A 20,552-nucleotide genomic window follows, 5' to 3' on the forward strand; every position below is an offset into this window, starting at 1 on the left:
TTAGGGACCACAGTGATAGGACAAGGGGTAATGGGTTAAAACTTAAACAGAAAGTTTGGTTAAATATAAGGAAGAAGTGAGGGTGGTGAGGCACTGGAATTGGGTGCCCAAGGAAGTTGTGAATCCCCGCAGTGTTCAAGGCCAGGTTGGACAGGGCCTTGGGTGACACGGTTTAGTGTGTGGTCTCCCTGCACATGGTAGGGGGATTGGAGCTAGGTCATCTTAAGGTCCTTTCCAGCCCTAACTATTCTATGGTTCCATGATTTTATGAAGCTGTGAGCAGACAGCCATTTTGCCACTGCGTTAGAAGCATCATTATGCATTTTAGGGAGAATAAAGTGTTCCTGTGCTTCCTGTAAAGGCTTGGGGATTTTGCTCATGAAGAGAGGTTCAGAAAAGGCAGAATGGCATTATCAATTGGAAGAACACGCAGTCAAACACTGAACGTAGTGTGAATAAAATGTCTGTCCCTCTGTTAATTCAGCTGTGCCCCCCCTGGTTTTGCACTGTTGTACGAAGTGATTTGGAACAGCCTTCAAAATACCATGACTTTGATGAGGTGGTAGGGATAGCTATGTCTAAAACTATTGAGTAATGCTTCAAAGATGAACTCACGGGACTATAGTGTTTCATACATATATATATATACATATATATAGTGCTTCATATCTCAGCAGGATGGGGGTGGGAGGTGCTGGTTTTTATCTGCATTATAAACCTGATAGTTAACAATTACTGGAGTGAGTTAGTGTGGTTATGCCAGATTTTGGGAACTGAAGTTTGAGGAGCAGTGAGAAAACAATTGCCTTCCATTCAGTCCAGAGGTCTTATTAAATATATGAAACACAGTAATGCTAAGATACTAATCAATCCCTAGCTCTCTGGCTTTGCCTCCTCTGGAGACTGTATCAAATGTAAATAGTGTCTAGACTGGGTTGCATAGAGGCCACATAAAACTGTCATAACTGCAACATTGGCCAGTGTCTTAAGGGTGTAAAACTCAACAAATTTAAAGTGCCTCAACCCTTATCATATGTTAGCTTTTAGTCAATAGATTTTCAGGAGCTTCTTCATCAGGCAGGTGTATCTTCATCATGCTTATGAGTTATCAGAGCATTTCTTCTGCTTGGAGGATAATAATTTGGTTTAATTTGATGTATCAAAATTTTAAAATATTGCTAACAGCTACAGAAAATCTGAATCTTGCACCCTAGAAGAAAAAAGACACCGACCCTGACTTGCTTAGTCTGACAATTATATAATATTTACTTCTAGAAATATGTGCTTCAATATGCACCATTAAATTAAAAGTCCTTTTTAAAAATAAATTCAATGTGGGGAAGTTTAGAACTATAATTAAACACTTCCAATTATTCCTTTTAGGGTAATCGAGAAAGTGCTCTAAGTGTTAGCAACAGAGGGCGAGTACAGTAATGGGCTGCTCTTTATGGTGTAGACTTTCATAAATGACTAGCGACTATTTCTTGCTGAAGTAACAGCACTTTATTGCTAGATTTATCTAAAGTAGAACAAATAAGGCCCTTTTGTTTTTAAAACAAAAATTATAAAATAAAAACAGTAATTGGTGATTAACTTCAAATTATTAATTGCTTCTAGTTTTATATGCATCCTATATTTTGGCAAAATGAATATGCATAAACCTAATAGTAACATTAGGTTGCATGAACATAAGAGGAAATTAATTTTGCTGGATTATTTCTTTCAGTATATCCCTTCAGGAATCTCAATTGTAATGTTGAAGTGCAGCAGTGAAGCTGAATATCCAGTTTACTTACATGTGTTTATAGATGTAAGCAACTCTAAACCCAGGTTTTTGAAATAAATCCAAATTAGAGTTAAAAAACTTTGTAATTTGCTTTGTTATTTTCACAATTAAATTCTAATATTGTATATCTAGGAGATTCACAAAGTCTGATGCTGTGATCATGTTTGTTGCCATTGTTTAGATTTTATTTGAAGTCTCCACTTAGAAACAGTCATCAAATACGACTAGGTATTCCATAACTATTACGGAGAACAAGAAACGAGAGGCTAGCTTTCCATTAAAACATATGGATATACATTTGCTTATTTTCTCAGTGTATGTAATTTGGATGGTCAGAAAATAATTATTCACACAAACTCTAGAGCTGCTTTTAGGAATTTCCCCTGCAATTTTATAAAAAGCTAGAGTTCATTTTGACTTTTTGCAAATTAAATTATTCGATTTCACTGGTTTCAAAAATTAGTAGATATAAAAATATGTTTTTAAAAGAGATGTTTCAGAATCAATTAATCTAATTTGGCACTATAATGCTTTATATTACCTCTATTCAGATTATATGATATTATTCTTTACAAGTAAATTTTGAATGTTTTTGTGCTTGAGAAATTATTTTCTCTCACCACTGCAGATAAATCTTACTAATTAAGATTAATGCACATAAATCTTACTAATTATGAGCTCCTGTGAGCTGTACACAAAACATGCCACTCATATTTGTAAGTTCAGTCTTTTTCATTTGCCATGCTGTTTCAAAATAGGATGTAAATAGAAAACATAAGAGAAATTTGTAGAGTCCAAGGTCTATTATAGTTTATGACCTGTATCAGGAAATGTGCTTTAACAAGTACCTACTTCTGAGCAGGTGCTTACAGCTTGTTGAATTTAAGGTAATGCTTAAATTATGCAATACTGAAGTTTTAAGAGTAGTGGGAAGATGCACACCTCCCATACTGGACTAAGGGACTTAAAGGCAGAAGAAATCCCATGTATTTATTTTAATACATCAAGAAATATTGAATATGTCAAGTGTGATACTTCTCACTGCTTGCTTTCATAGTGAGGTAACTTGTCTTTTCACACCGTCTTCCCCTTTGAACACTTGAGTAAGTCAATTTTCCTCTGGTTTCTTACACTTTCCTGAGCTAAAAACAGACTGTACTGGAAGAAGCTAAAATTACTTTTATGCTTCATTCAGTGTCAAATTCATTGGTCTGAGTCAAGTAAGATGCGATCAAAATTGACAATGTCACAAGGCTTTCAGCAACAAAATCACAAGCAATTTTCAAAATGTTTCTGAAGCTTCTTTGCTAAAATTTCTGATTTCTGGATAGAAATACTTCATTTCCTTTATTTCTTATCAACACTGCCCTGAAATCACTTCCTCTGAAATACGGCTCCACACAAATTGCTGTCTAAAAGCTGCTGGTGGCATAATGAAGTGGTGCTGCTGCTGCAGCAAGTCCTTAACCTTGCTGAGCTGTTTCCAGGACTTGTGTGGGTTGACTGCTAGAGATGCATCTTCTAGGGAGAAGGAGGGAAGGCAGGAAAGCCGCAAGGAAGGAAGGAAGGAAAGAAGGAAATAGAATTGGAGTTATTTCTAGTAATCATTTAAAACTAATAGTCTCAGAAAATGTAGCTTATCAAAAGAATGGAGATTGATAAAAGACCTCAAATGTGTTTTGCTAACAGTTTTTGCCCAGATGAGATACCTGTTTGTGGAAGATAAAAGAAATATTTATAACAAAGTTTACTGCCTCATATCCTCAGTCATGGACAGAACTTTAAAACTCAGTTTGTGAATATAGTGTGGCAGAAACAGAAAGCCATTATTAATAGCATAGTTATCTCCTGAATATTGCAAGTGATTCATCGGTGATATTCCTAGCTCTGACATTGTGGATCATAGTATAATATGTCGAAAACACAGCTGCAGATACCCTACTCATGTTTTTTTCAAGGTTTAAACTTGTAAGCAAAAGCTGGTCTATACAAGATAGTGGGTTATAGGTCACTCCAATTAGCTAGCAGAAATCTTTGATTCTTCAACACTTTTTATAGCCAACAGGGGCTAATGCCTGCTGTATTTGCCAGACTCTTTGTTCTTAATCTGAGCAAAATGCTTTTTTAATATTCAGGCCTACTTGCAAGCTATTGTTAAATATTTAATAGATGATCTTACAGAATTCTGAGCTGAAACAATTAGCATGCTATTATAGTAATCTGAGAATAGAAGATATTTTAATCAGAAGAGCTCTTTTTTGCTTTCTTAAGCATTGCCAGAAAATGACCACTGCATTGAAAGCATTGAAATATTAGACACTAGTGAAATAGCTCAACTTGTTTAATCTGATCTAGTGAAGTTTTGAACAAAGGGAACCATGGCTGTAAAAATACCATGGCTGTAGTAGAAGATCAGACTAACTCTTTCTTACATGAATTTTATTTCTCTCTGCAGGAAACAAACAAAGCAAATTCATGAACAGCTGAAAGAAACACAGAATAGGAAAACCTACAGCCTAAATGCTTCCAGCATGATGGCAAAGTCAGAGTGTATGGCACAAAGCCAAGTCCAGCTGCAAAATGTAAGTAATACTGCCAGCTACAACACTTAATAGCCTGGCTTAGTTCCCGCTGCTGATGGCAGCACATCGCCATGTTGCTATTAGCATCTGAGCAATGGGAACAAGAATTCACACCTCTTTCATAAAATGTTTTCTATAAGGCCTGATAATGGAAAACACTAAGCAGGATTTTTTCTGAATTTATTTCTGTGGGTCCTGTTACATTTTGTTAATGTAACATCGCTTGCTGAGGCCCCTAGCTCTGCATCCAGCAGTGGAAATTAGTATTAGAGTTTTCAGCAATACCTTAGCTCATATGTGTGTTTTACAGCTGAAGTGGGGATCTTTGATCGTAGGTGATTTCAAGTCTTCCAATAATTAATGTTCCTGCATGAAAAAATGTAAAAATTTGTCACAGTTAATTCAGAGTAAATTCAAAATCTAGACCTAAATTTACGCATATAAACTAGTGCTCAAGGGAAGACTGTGCAGGTGGTCTCATTTTCCTTGGTCATGAGTAAAAAAGGACTTTGATACCGGAAAGAGGTTAGTTTGTTCAGAGCAAATTTGAAATGTATTTAGTCATTTTGTGTATATAGTTACACTTAAGCTAATACAATTCCACAGTCATGCAATTCATAAAGTGTATTTGAAATAAGGAACTTGAAGATGACTAATTTATTTAGCCCTGGATGTAAGTTATTTTCCAATGCATGCCATTTTCTTCTCCGTGGACATACGCAATTACTGATGTCTTATTTGAACAAAATCTTTGGAAAAACTGAGAAAGAACCTGGTAGCATTATAATAGGAAATCATAAGTTTTATTCAAGCCTTTCTAAATGCCGAACTGTTAGTTTTAGGGGTTGTTTTTTTTTTGTTGGGGGGGGGTGGTTTATTTAAGAAAAGAGTATCTTAGCATTGCTTAAAGGGCAGACTACCATTGTAGTCATGATATGCTCTATGAGGAAAAATACACTATTTCAAGAAGGTAGATAGCTTCGCTAAATTGACATAATCACAAGTTAGGGAACCTTGAGCAATTCTTTGTTTTGCTTTCAGTTCATTCAGTCATACAGCCCCTTCTAGCCCCTAAAAAAAAAAAAAAAAAAATATTTGGGGAGCATTATGTTGTAATGATGGCAACAAAAGGTAAAGTTGTAAAGAGCTTCTGTAATCCTTTTGTTCTAACATATAAAGGAGGTCTTGGTTAGCACTAAGAATATGTTCTTTGCCTTTTTCTCACTGTCATTCAGTGCAATATTTTGTCAACCCATCATCACTATGAACTATTTGATGTCTCCTGAGCAGCTGACAAACACATCAACAAGCTTTATTTAAGTCTTTTTCTTTTGCTATGACAATAGTCATAATGGCTGAAGTAGCAGTTTGTAGATTCCAGATACTAGGGATTGAAAGCCATTATTATTATTATTTATTATTTTAATCCAAATTTGTTTTTCTGTTTTTAGTGCTGTTCAGACTGGCATTTTCAGTGCTGGTAATTAATACACTGTTTTCTTGTTCTTGTGGCTGCTTGCAGGCAGCTGTTTTCTTCTTGCCATTAATACATTTTCCCTTTGGGAGCAAAGATACCAAGGAAGACAAACAGAATGACCTTGTGCAGGATGTAGTGTAACTGTGCAAGGTAATAATGGTTTCTATTGTTAGTGCAGGAATGCATGTGAGCAGTTCATGAAATATTTAGAAAACTTGGCAGATTGGAATGGAGAAAAAGGGCAGGGGGGATGGCATGCCAGCAGAAAAGGACTTTTAAACGGCATTTTATAGGAATGGCTGAGTGGCTCCCCACGAAAGACCAGAGATCTGCCCTAGGCGTTATCTGTTAGGTGGGAAAGGGACCAAGTATTGCCAGGGGGAGAACGCTCCCACTGCTCCCTCCTGCGGCTGTGCTACTGCCTTTCTGCTAGTCACTGCTGAGGTGTGATCTCTCTTCAGTTCCCGTCTGCAGCTCCTACCACATGGATCTGGGGAGAAATCTTAGTTCTCTTTATTTCCAGGAGCCAGTAAATAAACTTGGATAAATTAAGGTGCCGGTTTTCTGGAAACTAGTCTTCCAGTATAGTGTTTTGGTTTATGTAATCTTGGTAGCTCTTTCTTGTGCTCTTCTCACATGGGAAAACTGTCTTGCTTATATGTATGTCACCTTTCTCTGTTTCCTTAAATGATTCTCGCATATCTTTCTCCTGCCTATTTTGAATGGTGATGCTTTCAGGTTTTTCACCCTGCTTTTTCTTCTAGAAGAAGAATACATTGGTGCAAACCTGAGAATAATTGCATACTATTCTAGTAATGTCTGTTCTGAAGGAGCCATCACATTTTGACCCAGAGGTTGCTATATTTAGTAAAGGCTGCATGGATCTTTCCCAATGCTGAGTTGCTTTAGAAAGAGGCTTTACTATTTCCCAAGACCCATGGTATAGCAGATAGTGTTTCAAGCAGTTTGTGGCTCTAAAGAGCTTGACTTTTTCTCCACATCTTTTCTCCATTTTTTCTCCACATTTTTTTTTCTTTTTACACCCTTGACTGGACTTTAGGAAAATATTTATTTTTCATTACATATTTTCAAAGACAATTTTTAATCTTTAAAATGAAAGAAGCCAAGTGAATGTATCAAAGTGTTACTAACATGAAACCACACTTTTCATTCTTGGAACAAGTATTAAAATGACTAAAGTTTGTATTTTAGTCTAGCTGAACTCATTATAGTTGCAGCTGCTTGTATTACCACAGAAGGAAAAGGACTTCAGACCTATGATATCCCACCTCTGTGCCAATTAAAGCTTTTTTACATTAGTGTCATTATGAGAAACATGCATGGGTTAAAAGCTCTGAATGTAGGCTGTTTAGAATTGTCTTCATTTGACATTCTCATTCTCATTCTAATTTCTCATTCATTGAGAAATTAGTCACTCACTCTGAGGTTTTTGCCCTCTGATCAGCAAGGTAAACACAAGTGACAATGGCCACATCCCAGCACCCATCTTGGCAGGCCCCAAGGTTGAGGAAGAATGCAAGGAGAGTTAGGCATTTAAGTTAAAACATGGATGCCTCCCTGTCATTTGTGATATTGCAGGGAATAAAGATCTTTTTTTTTTCTTTTGCATTGACAGTATTTTGAAGTATCATATGCTTTTTCTTCCCACACTCAGATGCGTTACATCTCCTCCACTTCTTTCCTCTGCTCAGCTGTGATTCTGAAAAGTAAAAATAACGGGTTAGATTTGGTCAGGGCAGATGTATTCTCTCTGAATTCCTCCTGAGCACAGTTGGTAATTGTGTTCACCTCTGCTGAGTCTATTTCTCTGAGTTGATTTGCGTGCAGATCGCATTAAAAGTACTGTATACAGAAAGCAGCATTCATAAATAACTGTTTGAACACAGCTCCTAGTACTTCTCTTGAATCTCTTTTTAGTCCAGTGATTTTCCCAAATACTGAGGCAGCAATATACTTTTTGCTGGGTTTTCTAGCATCTTGGATTTGGATACTAATGCACTGAGAATGTTGCTATAATTCTTCAGTTAGGAAGAGATAGATGTGACAGTTACTAATGCAAGATCTTTGAGGTACACGAGATTCATATTTATTTCACCTAATGCATGAAACTTGGAACTTCCTAGTAATATGTACTCTGTCCCAAAGAAATTATATTCTCATCAAAAGATATTTAATTAGTGTGCTCCATGAGACAGCAGCAAAAGGTTTGATGTCCTCACAGGCATAAGGAAGTAAACTGACATTCTCAGCTGCCTCTCTTAGAAAAGCAAGTGCTATGTGCCCTGTCATATACTGTGCCCTGTCGTATACTGCATCAGGAGCAAGAGGAGGTGGTGTGACCCTCCTTTTTTTCTGTAGTTCACCAGTCTTCATGAGTTCTAGTCATGCACCTGGTTACTAGCTCCTTATTCCACCTTTACTAGATTGGTTCTTTAAATACTCATAATTTGACATACATGTCATGCAACAAAAAAAAGCCAAAACCAAACAGAACTCGAACAAAAGATTAGGAAAAAAAAAAAAGCCACAAAATAAAACACCAGGCATCTGGAGGTTTGCCATTCCTGTAGTGATTTTGAGAATTGTCATGGTTGTCTATGCTTTTTTTATCTTTGTGGATTTTAATGCCTTCTCCCATGGTACTAAGTGCATCTATTAATTCCCCGTCACTTTCCCTCTGAGGTGGTTAATATGCTCTTCATGCTGTAGTATATGGTTTGACTTTTCACTACACTTTTTTCTAATAGCTTGCAGTCAGTAGCTCTTTCTGTGTCTTCTTGTCTTTTGTTGATAGTAGAAATAAATTCTTTTTAGTCACTGTGATAGAATTACAATTAATACCTGTTGAGCAACAGCTACATTCGAATCTTTTAAAAGATCACTGTGTGGTTTTGCCTGAGTTACAATGCGATTTATCAGCTAAGACCAAGAGTATATTTCTTACTTCTATATTGCATGACTTCTTAGGAAGAACTGCCAGAATACACAGACTTGAATTTACTGGCCTCTGGCTACGGCTAATGTTGGCAACAAAACATATAACACGTATGGTAACACCTGTAAGGATGTTAAATATACCACCTGATGGGCTTATGTGCAAGGTCAGCCAATCCAGAAAAATCACTGGCTCTTTACCTCCTTGAGACACCCTCTCTAAATGTGATTTAAACCTGACCCCTTTGCCTCATCAGTCATTTTTGAAATGGGATCCCCACATTACCTCTCTTCCAATGCCATGTGTGTTTCTTGAATTTTTATTGTTACTATTTTGGGAAAATCATTGAGGACGAAGGGCTAAGAAAAGCCTGGGGAAGGGATGGGTGTTTTGTTTTGCATAAAAACAGGAAAACAGGACAGCAGTGTCAAGCTATTCTGTAGCACTTGACTGGCATATGTTATCTATGGAGCCTACATTTTAGAGTAAAAAATACAGAGCATGGAGCAGGGGAATTACATACTCACAGTCATACAGTAGGTCAGTGGCAGAGGCTGATTTCTAGTCTCCTGGCCCAGGCTGCCTTCGCAGATATACTTAGCTTTAACTAGCAGGGGTGGAGTTTTATTGCCAGAGTGTCGAGTAATTGTATATAACTTGGAGATGGTTTTCTCCATGAAACCATGAAAATTTGAAAATTTGCAAAATGTTTTATTTTAATGTTATCATTATTCTTTATTGAGCCTTATGCAGGAGCGTTTCTCAGTACTTGCTCAAACAAGCACAAATAATTAAACAAGAAGATAATAAAACCATAAAAAAACCCAAAACCATAAAAACCCCAAATAGTACGTATAAGCTTTCAGTGATGCTTTCAACCTACTGGAACAGTCAATTGAAAGCATTTCACAGCTTATTCTCCATCATGGCTGAGTATTCAATAGCTTCCACAAAAGCTCTGCCCAGGTGAGAACTGGGCTGTGAAAGTACTGTGATGGGCTCTGCTGGGATACAGGTAGGGAGTAATCTCAGTATGGTATACCATTCTTCTGGGGGCACCAACTGATGCTGCTGTAAACTCCTCACAGATATCTAAGGATATTTTTCTCCAAAGATTATCTCAGAGAAGGGATCTGGCACAGTTAAGCTAATGGAGAATAAACTGAGATGTTTTTAAACCTATAAAAATGTATGAATAATGTGATACATCCAAATAAATTCAGTTGCATTGTTCAAATTCTCTGTGTATTCACACCCTCAATTTAAATTGTGATTCATATTTTCATTGTAATTAATGTTTTGGCTGTTATGGTAATTGTTAACTGGTGTATTTGAAAATGGCATAAAAGAAATGTTTAGTTAGGGGGAAAAATTATCCCTTGCAGGCTCTGCCTGGGTGTTGCTGGGTGTTTGACCTTCAGTATAGATAGTCATCATCAGGGCAACTTCTGGGGGTCCTGGTTTTCCTCAGCTGGGGTAAGGAAAGACCCTGTATAATACTGCTCCTGCCTACACCTATCTTACCTGTAGCAAAAGGCTTAGCTTATCTCTAATTAGCCTTCATGATTCACATCCTACTCATGGTTTTATAAGCCATTCAGACCTGAAACATGAAAAAGGACAGAAGAAGCTTTCTGGCACTAGCAACCCATTCTTAACATAGCTCAAATTGATTTATGCAGGTTAGAAATCAAAGCCAGTTTTATTTCTGCAGCTGGCAAGATAGCTATTAAACTTTAAAATCTTCAAAGACATGAGTACCTAAAAAATCATACTTCTGTCTGAATTTTCTGTATTTTATCTACAACATTTACAAGTGACAACTAAGGTCATTATAACTTAAAGAAGTAAGAGTGGAATATGTTCTGTATTATTTCAGTTGTGTTTATGTCATGCACGCAGCAGCATTTTGCATTTTGTCACTCTCATTAGCTTTGCCTTCAGAAGCACATAAGCAGCCCTGTTATGTGGGTATTTCACACAACAGAAAGAGGGATAGGAGCATTAGAACAAAACTTGTTATTTTAGCTACAGAAATCAGTCATGAGAAGCCTCAGTAGATGAACTAAAATTGCATGTAACCTATTTTTCTAAGACAATTATCTTGTATGACTTTCTTTTTGGATTTGCTGAAGTCTGGGGAAATGTAGCTAAGAATAAGTGAGAATCGGAAAATAATTTGGTATTTTTAAGGAGTTACTGCTCTTTTGTTAGGCAACAAAATAATTGTGAAAAAAGCTGTATGTTGAAATAAATCTATCTATCTTCTGCATAAATGTTTATGCTGTTGTATCATAACTTGGCATTTTTTTGCCAATGTGCCTTTTTTATATTATGATTAGAATTTGTATTTTCTTTCTAAAATACTTAATTATGTAATAGCTTCCATAAGACCAATTTGTTGTAAAGATAACATGGATATCTAGGTTTCTAGTAGTAAAATTACAAACTAAATACAGAAAGAATGGGTTAAAGAAAAATAGACCAATTAGTTTTAGTGCAGGTCATTGTAATGCAACATAAAAAATGAAATACCTGGGTGGAAATGTGAGTAACCACTCATATCTCTGAGATATCTCCCAGTAACCAAAAGCAAGACTGATTATTCTTCTATGCCAAAATACGGGGTTTTTTATGCTTTGATTTTCTGAATCCATTCAGGATCAGAGACAATTTTTGCTGAATTTCCAGTTGAATCACAAAGCAAGAAGAAGAAAACCTGTTCTTGTTCATGTCTGGTGTTGGCTTTACAGACCTTTTGTCTCACTATGTGCCCAAAGACTGCTCTACACCTACAACTGTCACAAGAAAAATTATGTTTACACTGTTGTCACTAGCATAGATACTCAGGGGTCAGAAGGGTTCAGACCTGTTCAGAAAGGATATCTGGCTCTATCGATAGGATTCAAATATATTTATTACTTATCTGATGATACAAATGCTGTTTCAGTTATGCATGCTGATGAAATCACCAAATGATCGAAGGAAGTGCTGACTGTCCTCTGAGATGTGTTTTGTGATCTCAGTCTCTGCATGGACAGCCACAAAACCAGGCTTTTAGTCAGAGGGATCAGTGTTCTCTATCATTGTGGGCAGATCAATCAGTAATTTTGCTACTAATGCAGATATCAGCATTTTGATGTGGGGAAAGTAATGGAGATAATGACTACTGGCACTTTCTGCTATGTAAACAATAGTGAATTAATGTATTACTTGCAATGCCTAATTTTAATTTAAAAATGCATTAGAGCACTTCTTACCCTGCTCCAATATGAATTCTGACTGAATAGCATCAATAATATACTTTGCCTTTTGTGTATTAATTAATTTTATTCTCTATGCTACAGTATTCAAAAACAGATAGGCATCCTGGGCCTATTCTTCACAAAGTTATGGAGTCTAGTTTTTCAGGCCCTCAGTCTTTCCCAGAGGCCTTGTCACCTGACAGAGGAACCCAGCCCATCAAGCAACATAGGTAAGCAAATGTCTCTCTGATAGCAGATTTGGCAGGCTACCAAGGGATGTCGTTGAACTGATGATATGTGTGTGCTGTGAGTAGGGGAGATGCTGAATGGTATGGTACCAACGGAGCCTCAGCTGACTCATTAAGCAGATGTCCAAGCGTTTTCTTAGCTGCAGATATAAAAGGCAATAACAGTGCTCAACAACTTTATCTGTGATTTGTAAAAGTCCTAGAGGAAGCATTTAAATACACCATCCAACCTGTAGACACAGACCAATGAATGAAACAACTGTAGTTAGAGAAACCATTAAAAACAAAACTTTCTTTGTCAATGTTCATGAAGTTAATGTGTCATTTGCAGCAGAAAGGTGTGGTTGCAAATTTACAGCTTTTCTCACTGTTGCTTTAAACAAATAATACTTGAAATGAATACTAACTTATTTATAAACACATGATGGCCCTTGAAAACTAATCTTCCAAAAAGTTTGGATGATTGTTTCCAAGAGGAAAGGAAGAGGAACATCACCCATCACTGAATGGCATTTGGATTATAATTCTGCTAGTAGCCTTTTTGAATGAAAAAGAATGCAGATGCTTCATTATGATACTGGAAACCAAACTCATGTCTGCTATAAGCAATAATGTTTTGGAGTGGCAGCGATAATGTTTGATCTTTGCACACAGAGAGAGAAAAAAAAAAAGACTTAGAAAAATCAGTTCAGAATATTTTAGCTGTGTAGTCTGGAGAGGAAGACATTTATTAAAGGATAATTTTTTTAATTACTGAAACAAAAGTCTGAGATTGCATGAAGTTATGAACTAGCTTCTATAGTATTCCGTGCATTTTCATTGCAGTCCCTCAGTCAGCTACATGCTCCTTTTCTTTAGAATAAATTATTTGCTTAACCTACCAAAGTGCAGCATATAAGCCAGGAAGGGACATTTGGATTCTATCTACTTTTACTTTCCTTAAGCCTTTAATTTGGCATGAAAAAATAATGCCAAATGTTATGTCAGATCCATTTCTTAGTGCTAATTCTCTATGGCACAATGATTTTCAAAATATGCATAATCATTTTACTGAACACAGATGAACTGTGGCACTGCTACCTAGAATTCTTTCCATTGAAGTTTTGGGGAAAATTTTATCTCCGTTTTGTGAAAAGGTGAAGTTCAGAAAAAACATGATAACATTCCCTTAGCTTTAATAATATGGTTGCAGTATCTAAGTTTGAAATGTTTTAGGTGCTTTACCATGACATTACTTAATCTTAAAAATGTGGAAATAAACACTGAAAATATTTCTTCTGTTTATAAATATTGCATCACTTAAAATAAAAGCTATAATAATAATAAAAGAGGAATGACTCTCCAGACACCCTGTTTTCCATAGTGAAATTAAAGAATAAGCCACACAGGTAACTGTTGCAGAATCCCAGATTGCTCATTTAAAAAAAATAAAATAAAATAAAAAAAAAATCAAACTAAAACAAAGCAAACACATTACAACAAAATGAAAAACACACACACACAAAAAAAAAGCAGTCACCCAACAGTCATCTCTATTTGCAGATGTCAAGCTCCAGACTATCTTAAGAGCCTTTGCCTCAGAACTGTTTTAAGTTGTGGAATGACTAGCTTGAGTTATAAAGAATTACTTTGCAGTTTTATAGCTTAGGATTTATTATACAAGGCCCTTGCTTTGTAATACATGCAACAGACTTGAATATCGAACACTTTATAAGGCCATCTTTAATTTATGCACCATGTGATGGCTTCCTAATTCAGTTTCTAAATAGTATTCAGTGTGGCCAAACAGTTAAATGTGGCCAAATGAGGAAACTTTTTTTTTAGTGGGGTACATTTTGTCCTAAACATCCCTTCATTTCATTCCAAATCTGATGCGAGCCTAAAAATTGCAGCAGCTCTGCAGGTTCTCATTTTTATGCTGTGAAACTATATTACTGGTTTATTTCTGATTTCTATGGAAATATTTTCTTTCATTTTCCAGATCTGTTTTCTCTGCTAATGTTTTCAAGGGCACTAATGATGGGTGATTATTTCTTAAAATCAGCAACTGTATGTTTCCAGTTTTTCAAACCAATACAATTTTGGCCTGGCAGTAAGACTATCTAAGTGGGGAATCATTTGGGATTGCTGAAATCTGACTGACAAAGATCACCTAGTTATTTCACTCAGATTACTAGATAATAGCAGTTTTCTGTCTCTACCAGCCTCAGCTGCATGCAAAGAATTACGGTAGAGATACAACTGAAAATTTAAATCTCCACTGAATGCTACTCCTAAAATATTTCATTTCTATTATGTACTGTTATTACTGTAGAATTTTACATCATCTGCTTGCATAAGTAGAACAATTCTTAGTACTGTCTACTGGAAAGTAACAAATTTGTTTAACCAATAAACTTCTTGTAAAGTATACAGTGTCTCAAAAATTCATCTCAGATTATCTGTTGATTTTAGTAAGAAGAAAACCCGTACTGTCATAATTTCTTACAGATAGAAACAAATTAGAGTTTTGATAATTATGGGACTGAGTTGTGATCCCATTGAATAGCAGTTTTCTTGGCAATTAGTCATCCTGATTTTCATTCATTGATTCAGTCATAATTGATTTTGTAGGGATTAATTTTGGTGAATACTATGATGAAAGCCAAATGCAAAGGCTTTCAGTCTAGAGCAGTTGTATTGTCTTATAGAAATGTCAAAATAGGATAAACTTACTCTAAAATTTAAAATTACTTATGTTTAAATTTTTAATGTACCGTTAATACCATGAAAACCACAGTAAAATGATATTATTATTATTATTATTTTGTAAGTATTTTAGGTTCCCAATGTAATTGATTCAGTTTAAATTAAAACAGTAAATTTAAGTTATTCTGTAAATAAGGCTATTAAATTTCAAAGAAGAAGTACTGATAAACTAAAGCAACTGAGATTGTAAAGGCAGAGGAAGCCTGAAAGGGAGAAAGCATAAGGAATCTGTATTTTCCCAAGGAAAGAACGTAGTTTTCTGTAGAAATTTAATAAAAAGAATGCCTAAAAGGAATGGGATGTAGGGAAAGAAATAAACTGTATCACAGAGCCAAAGAAATCATGCTTGAAGTGAACATTTCCAGAAATCGTTCAGAGTTAAGAATTACTGGTAATACTGAAAGCAATCAATTGTTCTTGCTGTATAAAGGGAGTACTATACAGAAAGAAGCAATGCTGATGGTGGGACAGAGGTAATATATGAAGCAGTTAGGGCAATCCTGAATGAATATATTTAATTTTTCAGCTACGGTGATTATTTGAGGATGAAGATGGGAAGGATTTGATTGTTTGAGGATTTGATTATTTGAGGATGAGAATGGGAATAGAATCAAATGTATGAAAATAAACATTACTATAGTCAAAGTGGAAGTAAAATGCAGAAATCAAAGCTCTCGAGTCAAGATGATCTAGTAGATCTTGATCAAAGAAGTCTGGAATCACACAGAATCCCAGAATCCCAAGGGTTGGAAGGGACCTCAAAAGATCATCTAGTCCAACCCCCCCACAAGAGCAGGGTAACCTACAGTACATCACACAGGAACTTGTCCAGGCGGGCCTTGAATATCTCCAGTGTAGGAGACTCCACAACCCCCCTGGGCAACCTGTTCCAGTGCTCTGTCACTCTTACAGTAAAGAAGTTCTTCCTGATGTTAACGTGGAACTTCCTATGCTCCAGTTTACACCCATTGCCCCTTGTCCTATCACTGGATATCACTGAAAAAAGCCTAGCTCCATCATCCCTGACACCTACCCTTTACATATTTGTAAACATTGATGAGGTCACCCCTCAGTCTCCTCTTCTCCAAGCTAAAGAGACCCAGCTCCCTCAGCCTCTCCTCATAAGGGAGATGTTCCACTCCCTTAATCATCTTTGTGGCTCTGCGCTGGACTCCTTCAAGCAATTCCCTGTCCTTCTTGAACAGAGGGGCCCAGAACTGGACGCAATATTCCAGATGCGGCCTCACCAAGGCTGAGTAGAGGGGGAGGAGAACCTCTCTTGACCTACTAACCACTCCCTTTCTAATGCACCCTAAGATGCCATTTGCCTTCTTGGCCGCAAGAGCACATTGCTGGCTCATGGTCATCCTCCTATCCACCAGGACCCCCAGGTCCCTTTCCCCTTCGCTACTTTCCAGCAGGTCAACCCCCAACCTGTACTGGTACATGGGGTTGTTCTTCCCCAGATGCAAGACTCTACACTTGCCCTTGTTAAATTTCATCAAGTTTCTCCCCGCCCAACTCTCCAGCCTGTCCAGGTCTCGCTGAATGGCAGCACAGCCTTCTGGTGTGTCAGCCACTTCTTCCAGTTTTGTGTCATCAGCAAACTTGCTGAGGGTGCACTCAGTTCCCTCATCCAGGTCATTGATGAAAATATTAAACAGCACCGGTCCCAGCACCGACCCCTGAGGAACTCCACTAGTCACAGACCTCCAGCTAGATTCTGCGCCATTGACCACAACTCTCTGCCTTCTTCCTTTCAACCAGTTCTCGATCCACCTCACTACTTGATCGTCAAGCCCACACTTCTTTAGTTTATCTATGAGGATGCTGTGGGAGACAGTATCAAATGCCTTACTGAAATCAAGAAAAACTACATCTACCGCTCTACCATCATCCCTCCACCTAGTCACTTCCTCATAGAAGGCTATAAGGTTGGTCATACATGACTTCCCCCTCATAAAACCATGTTGGCTGTTCTTAATGACCCCCTCATCCTTGATATGCCTAGTGATGGAGTCAAGAATAAGTTGTTCCATCACCTTTCCAGGGATGGAGGTAAGGCTGACCGGTCTATAATTACCCGGGTCCTCCTTCTTGCCCTTCTTATAGATTGGTGTGACCTTTGCCATCCGCCAATCCTCAGGCACCTCGCCCGTTTCCCACGACTTACCAAAGATGATGGAAAGTGGCCTAGCAATGACCTCCGCCAGCTCCCTCAGCACCCGTGGGTGCATTCCATCCGGACCCATCGATTTACAGATGTCCAGATTGCATAGCTGGTCCCTAACCCAATCCACATCTACCAAAGCAAACTCCTCCTTTGTCCTGACTCCTTCTGGGGCTATAGAAATCCGGGGCCCTCGGGAAGGAGAACTGGCTCATGAAATTTCAAGTCCAGTAGCAAAACATGTCAAAAAAGGAGCTGTGCCATGTGAAGATGGAATAGAAAACGTCAAACATTTAGGAAAGGAAAAATTTATTGAAGGAACTGAAGACCTATTACATTGAACTAGACTAGTCAAGGATTTTGGACAAATGCTTTGGGCGGGGGGGGGGGAAGAATCAGATTCTTTGGGTAGATATAAAAAAGGCTAAAAATTGTCATGAAGTTTATCAGCAGCGGTTTTTACAACACTACACTGAGAACTTGTTTTGTATTTGGTGTAGGTGAGATCTCTACATGTCCTCAGTTTGTTTGTTGTCACACATCTAATGTTTTTAGAGAGGGAGAAGGTAGGGAGAGGCAGAAGAGCTACAGTGCCAGGTACACAGAGGTGATTAAAAGGGATAGAGTAAGGAATTACATTGAGGAGGTAAGTGCTTCAGGCCAGAATGCCTGAAGACATTTAGTGCTCCAGAGGATCATTAAGGGAACTCCAAAAGAATTAGTCAACTTGGGGACAAATTTTGCTTTATGCTTTTGTGCACAACTTTGGTGCAAAAATTAGTTTAAAAGATAGAGTCAGTACAGATAAGGAACTAGATATAAAGCATGAATTGAGTAACTGAGTAACTTTGAAGAATGGCATAACAGAGGTGGATTCCAGCTTAGCAGTACTAAATATAAGGTCAGGCATTTTGGAACTGATAATAAAATCTAAGCAATGAATGAGGAAGAAAAGGTTTCAGTATATACTAGTTCATCAAAAGAATAATCAAAGTGATGCAGCTGAGCAAAAGATAAATGGGATGAGAGGAATTATTAATCAAGACATTTTCATCAGAAAGTCAGAAACATTAAAACCACTTCATAAGACACTGTTGTCACTTCATTTGAATATAGCATGAGAATACAGCACTATTATCTCACCTGGTTAAAATGACCTCCTGATTACTATGAACTTAAACTGCAATATGAGGAATGAATAATCTGTGTTCCGTAAGAAAGTGTTAGAGAATCTGTCTCAGTCTTCAGAAGACTGAAAAAAGTGTATGACTGCTGCTTATAAATACATCAGAGGAAGCATAATGAGAAGTAAAAGACCTATTTAAAATGAAAACCTATTTAAAATGGTGGCACATGTCAAATAGATGTATACTCATCATAAATAATTTTAAACTGAATGGAAGCCTCAAAGTTTTCAATATAGAACAACTTTCTGGATATTATTGTAGTTTTGGGATCAAGGTTGATCAACACATTACAGGGAGCATATGATGAAATTATGGCTGATGACTGAACTCAGTGCCACTGAGGTACCTTTGAACGCTCGCTTCCCTTTTCCTATAGTATGTACCTATCTGGTGGAACTGGGATGGTGACCGATGATACAGGTAGTGTTCAAAGGTTTATGTAGAGTTGCAAAGTCCCCAGTCAGCTCTGGCACATGCCGTTCCTGAATACCAGAATATATAAAGGAGCAACAGTGCTCCCATTTCAGAAATCAAGAGGATATATGTAGGTGTAGGCTGGCTGCTAGAAAGCTTCTATTTATGCGAAGGGAGAAGCGAATCTCGCAAACTGCAGGCTACAGCCCAACCCCATCACCTGGGCTGAGAACCTGACCATCTGTAATGGCTCATAAACAGAAGCTTGGAAGCACAGGTCATTGTGCCATCGTAGATGAGACATTTTCCTAGACAGTAATCATGTCTTGAGAGCGTACATGATTACTTTACAAAGATGTGGAAAAGAGTGGTGTTTTGGATACAGGATGCTATGGATAAAAAAGGGGTAAAACTATGAAGTTCAGTTTTCATATGCCACAACTTTTTTTTTGTCATAAGAATCTCCTTACAATCTTAGTATTCTTTTAATCACAGGCAGTTTTGCTGAAGTCCCAAACATTATGTTAACTTCCTCCCTTTGTGGAGCCATCTATAACTGGTTTCAACAGAGATGCGCTCATTGTGTGTCATCTTGTTCCTGTAAGAAGTCTGACAAAAGGACTTTCTGATAGAGTTTTATTATTGTTGCATGGTATTTGTTGAGTGATGCTTATGTTCTCAGGTATAACAGAGCCTTTTTATTAAAACTGAAAATTGCTTAAAAGTGAATAGTTGATCTATACAAATGTTGGCAGTAGATTATCTAACTTAGCCTAAAAATGTGGCTCCTAAGGAACATCTGAAGACACTGCATCTGGCAGCCAGCTCTGTCACTGGGTTATGTATTTACTGTTTCTGTCCTGCAAAGACAAAACCTGTGTCTTCAACACTATTTGCACCTCATGCTCAGTAGATGATAGAGTATGTAACATAATATGCCTCTGTATAGTTTTTGCAGGTACAGATTCAGAGTATTTACAGTCAGTTTTATAACTTCCCTTCTTCAACTTTGCATCTTTCATTTCATGAATTACAGTAATGAAAAAAGGGGAAAGAATAAGTAAAATAGATATGCAGACAAGCATGGTTATAAGAACTATTTCTATAGCTCTGTTGCACTTATTAAACAAAGAAGGAAAGGATTTAGATCCCATCCAAAGTTATAACATTTTGTCATCCTCTTGTTAATGCTTTTCAAGTTCTGTTGATGAAATTATTTCTGAATGTGTTCATAATGTGATATATAATCAATTTGGTTTAATAATCAGCTAAAAAGTAGTATGGGAGGATTCTCAGAGTTACTGAAAAATGACTGCAAGTCTTCTCTTCATGAATGTTGTTAACTGCACTTGGGAATTGTTTATGTGCCTTGTGAAGAGAATACTGAACCTGCTGAGACAGAATTTGTTTTTACTTGGTTGCTCAACCTGAAGAAAATTTCACACAAAATAATTTGCAACAGTGAATCCCAAGCTCTTAATTCACTTTAGAGATGGTTGAACTACTTCTTTCAAACCATTAATTCATCAGAACTATATTTCTCACTGGTATATGCGTTACTTGTGAACCAGTTCAAGCATATTCTGATTTTTGTTATTCTGGAGTAATTGATTAAGAGATTTTAAAGACATATTTACTACAGCTTTGCTTATTGGTCCATTTTATTGAACAGCTCAGTTATGTGGGCTGGATATTTTTGCCTAGTTAGACTGGAGTACAGGGAGGAAGAAACCATAACG

The 20,552-nt window shown here is 37.1% G+C and overlaps 1 protein-coding gene across 2 annotated transcripts in view; it reads left to right on the forward strand.

The window, feature by feature from the left end:
* The window catches only part of NRG3 (neuregulin 3), a 419,575-nt gene that overhangs the window by 388,587 nt on the left and 10,436 nt on the right, over window positions 1-20,552 (forward strand). For both annotated transcript variants that reach the window (XM_065670778.1, XM_065670779.1), the window contains 2 exons: window positions 4,242-4,368; window positions 12,149-12,276. In XM_065670778.1, the coding sequence (XP_065526850.1) occupies window positions 4,242-4,368; window positions 12,149-12,276 (255 nt within the window). The remainder of the gene's footprint in view (window positions 1-4,241; window positions 4,369-12,148; window positions 12,277-20,552) is intronic.

Source organism: Lathamus discolor, chromosome 3 (assembly GCF_037157495.1).
Source record: "Lathamus discolor isolate bLatDis1 chromosome 3, bLatDis1.hap1, whole genome shotgun sequence".
Taxonomy (NCBI): domain Eukaryota; kingdom Metazoa; phylum Chordata; class Aves; order Psittaciformes; family Psittacidae; genus Lathamus; species Lathamus discolor.